The sequence below is a fragment of the Orycteropus afer genome, unplaced genomic scaffold (genome assembly GCF_000298275.1).
Source record: "Orycteropus afer afer isolate SDZICR_OR568_19922 unplaced genomic scaffold, OryAfe1.0 scaffold00530, whole genome shotgun sequence".
NCBI lineage: Eukaryota > Metazoa > Chordata > Mammalia > Tubulidentata > Orycteropodidae > Orycteropus > Orycteropus afer.
In genome coordinates, this window is record NW_006922117.1 from 1387787 (window position 1) to 1389951 (window position 2165).

General features: G+C 35.3%; 1 protein-coding gene across 1 annotated transcript in view; it reads left to right on the forward strand.

Annotated features, from left to right (window-relative positions):
• Positions 1-2165, forward strand: part of CSMD3 (CUB and Sushi multiple domains 3) — a gene marked incomplete at its 5' end in the record, with an annotated part of 1439134 nt that overhangs the window by 1346163 nt on the left and 90806 nt on the right. The window contains one exon of the mRNA XM_007955674.2: positions 1768-1853. Within this exon, the coding sequence (XP_007953865.2) occupies positions 1768-1853 (86 nt within the window). The remainder of the gene's footprint in view (positions 1-1767; positions 1854-2165) is intronic.

Consider the following 2165-nt stretch of genomic DNA (forward strand, 5'->3'; position numbering starts at 1 on the left):
AGTCTTGGATGTCTCACTAGTTTGTATCAGACCACTAAGCCTTGTCTTTTTTATGATTTTGAATTTTGTTACACATTTTTCTCCCACTGTATCCAGGACCTCCTCTTTTAATCCTTCTCCGAGTGGTTGACAGTAGTAGCTGAGCACCATCTAGTTCTTCTAGTCTCAGGGTCATGTAAGCTGAGGTTCACATGGTCCACTAGTCTCTTGGAGTAATTGTTTCCATGTGTCTTTGGTTTTCTTCATTCTTCTTTGCTCTGGATGAGGGGAAATTAATAGTTGCATCTTAGATGGCTGTTTGTCAGCTTTTAAGACCCCAGTTGCTCCTCACCAAACTAGGATGTAGAGCAATGTTTCTTTGTAGTGTGCTGTGGAAATTGAGCTTGATGTTCCCTGTGACCATAGATCCAAACCCAGAGACGCAGTTATTCAGTGTCTCGTTGTGTTTGGCTGTGATTTAGAAGTTATCGTAACTTTGCCCCTTGGCTATGATATATATGTGGACATTCTTATAGCACATGCAAATACTCATGTAGAAATATTATCTGCCATTTTTATATATAGTCACGGGTTTATTCCTTTAGTCCTGGACGTACCTGATCATTTAGCCTGTCTACCTACTCATCCACCTACAGATTAGTGTTTGTTATTACGGATAATGCAGTATTATCTAAGTAAAACTGCTTATCTTTGTTGTCTCTACCTCTATATTCTTTAAATTCTGAGTTGATCTCTGTTCTACATTAAGGTAGAACATCAAAATGTTCCTTCCTAAAACATGGTCTCATAGGAAATTCTCCATGTAAAGCTGTCTGTGTCTGTCTGTCCCTCTTTGTCTATCTCTTTAGCATTTCTTATCATTATCTTTCGCCTTTATAATTATAGTTATGCCCTTTTAAGATCTAAGTTTATGAAAATAATTTTTAATATGCCTAATGTTACTCTCATCTAAACATTTTCTTAAAAATCCAGGTTATCTTTTTCTGCCCTGGCCTGCTTTCCCAGCAAGTCTTTTCTCTTCTGTACTGGTAACCTTCTGTGCAGAGCAGTGTTGTACTTGCAAATTAACATCTTTGCGCAGCAAGCACCCTTATAAGCAGGTTAAAGTACTAGAAAGAAGATGTTTGAAGTGATAAATAACAATTTACAGCAGGAAGTGGAAACAAATTTTTCTTGATTTATCACTCTTCTTTTACATTTTCAGAAAATTTGTCTCCTCTCTGTCCTTAGTAACCTGGAAATTTATTAGCCAATTAACCACTTATGAATGACTTTATATATATATATATATATGGATAAACCAATGACTTGATCCTTTTCTCCAGTTTTTGTTCAAGTTTCCTCCTCAATCTGAAGTGCTCTTTTGTCTAAAATCATCCTTCATACCTCACAAAGTCTTACTCATTCTTTAAAATTCGTCTCACAATGCAGTGATGAAGAGAGGCATTGAGTAAATAAATGAGCATAAATACATAATTCCAAGTTAGGATCCCACCAAGAAGGAATAAAACAAAGTGTCATGATGTCCATAGTACAAGGGCATAGAATGAGGAAAAGAAGCCAAGAACAAAAAGTTAAACATCTTTACCCTCAGAAGAATAGCTTGGTGTATTAGGAATAAGTTACTTTTCTTCAATGTTGCAATGATTTTTTAAATAAAAATAAATAATCCAAACTTGATAAATTCTACCATTACTTTATATTCGTGTCAATATAGCACATATAGCTGCTCTGAAAATGACTAAATGCACTGTCTACTTTTTCTAGCTTATCAACTAAGAGTCTGCCAACCTCCACCACCTGTACCAAACGCTGAAATTTTGACAGAAGATGATGAATTTGAAATAGGTAAAGTCTGTTAAGTCAACTTTAAGGACAACTTGCTGTTAACAGAAGTATTTGCTCACAGAGATAAAAATAAAGAAGAGTAGCACTCCACCTTTAGATTTTCTTCCCTTACATTGAGGAGGATTTTTTTTAGATTATTTAACCAGGTACAGTGTGTGTGTGGGATATTAGGCAAGAAGAATGGATTCCATATCTGCATGATGTACAATTAGAAAATAGTTTGGGAATTTGTACCATATTGTATATTCTGGTGGTCCTTCCCAAATTATCTTTTTAGTGCCTTCTTACACTATAGCTTTAGCCAGTGTTCTTTAAAT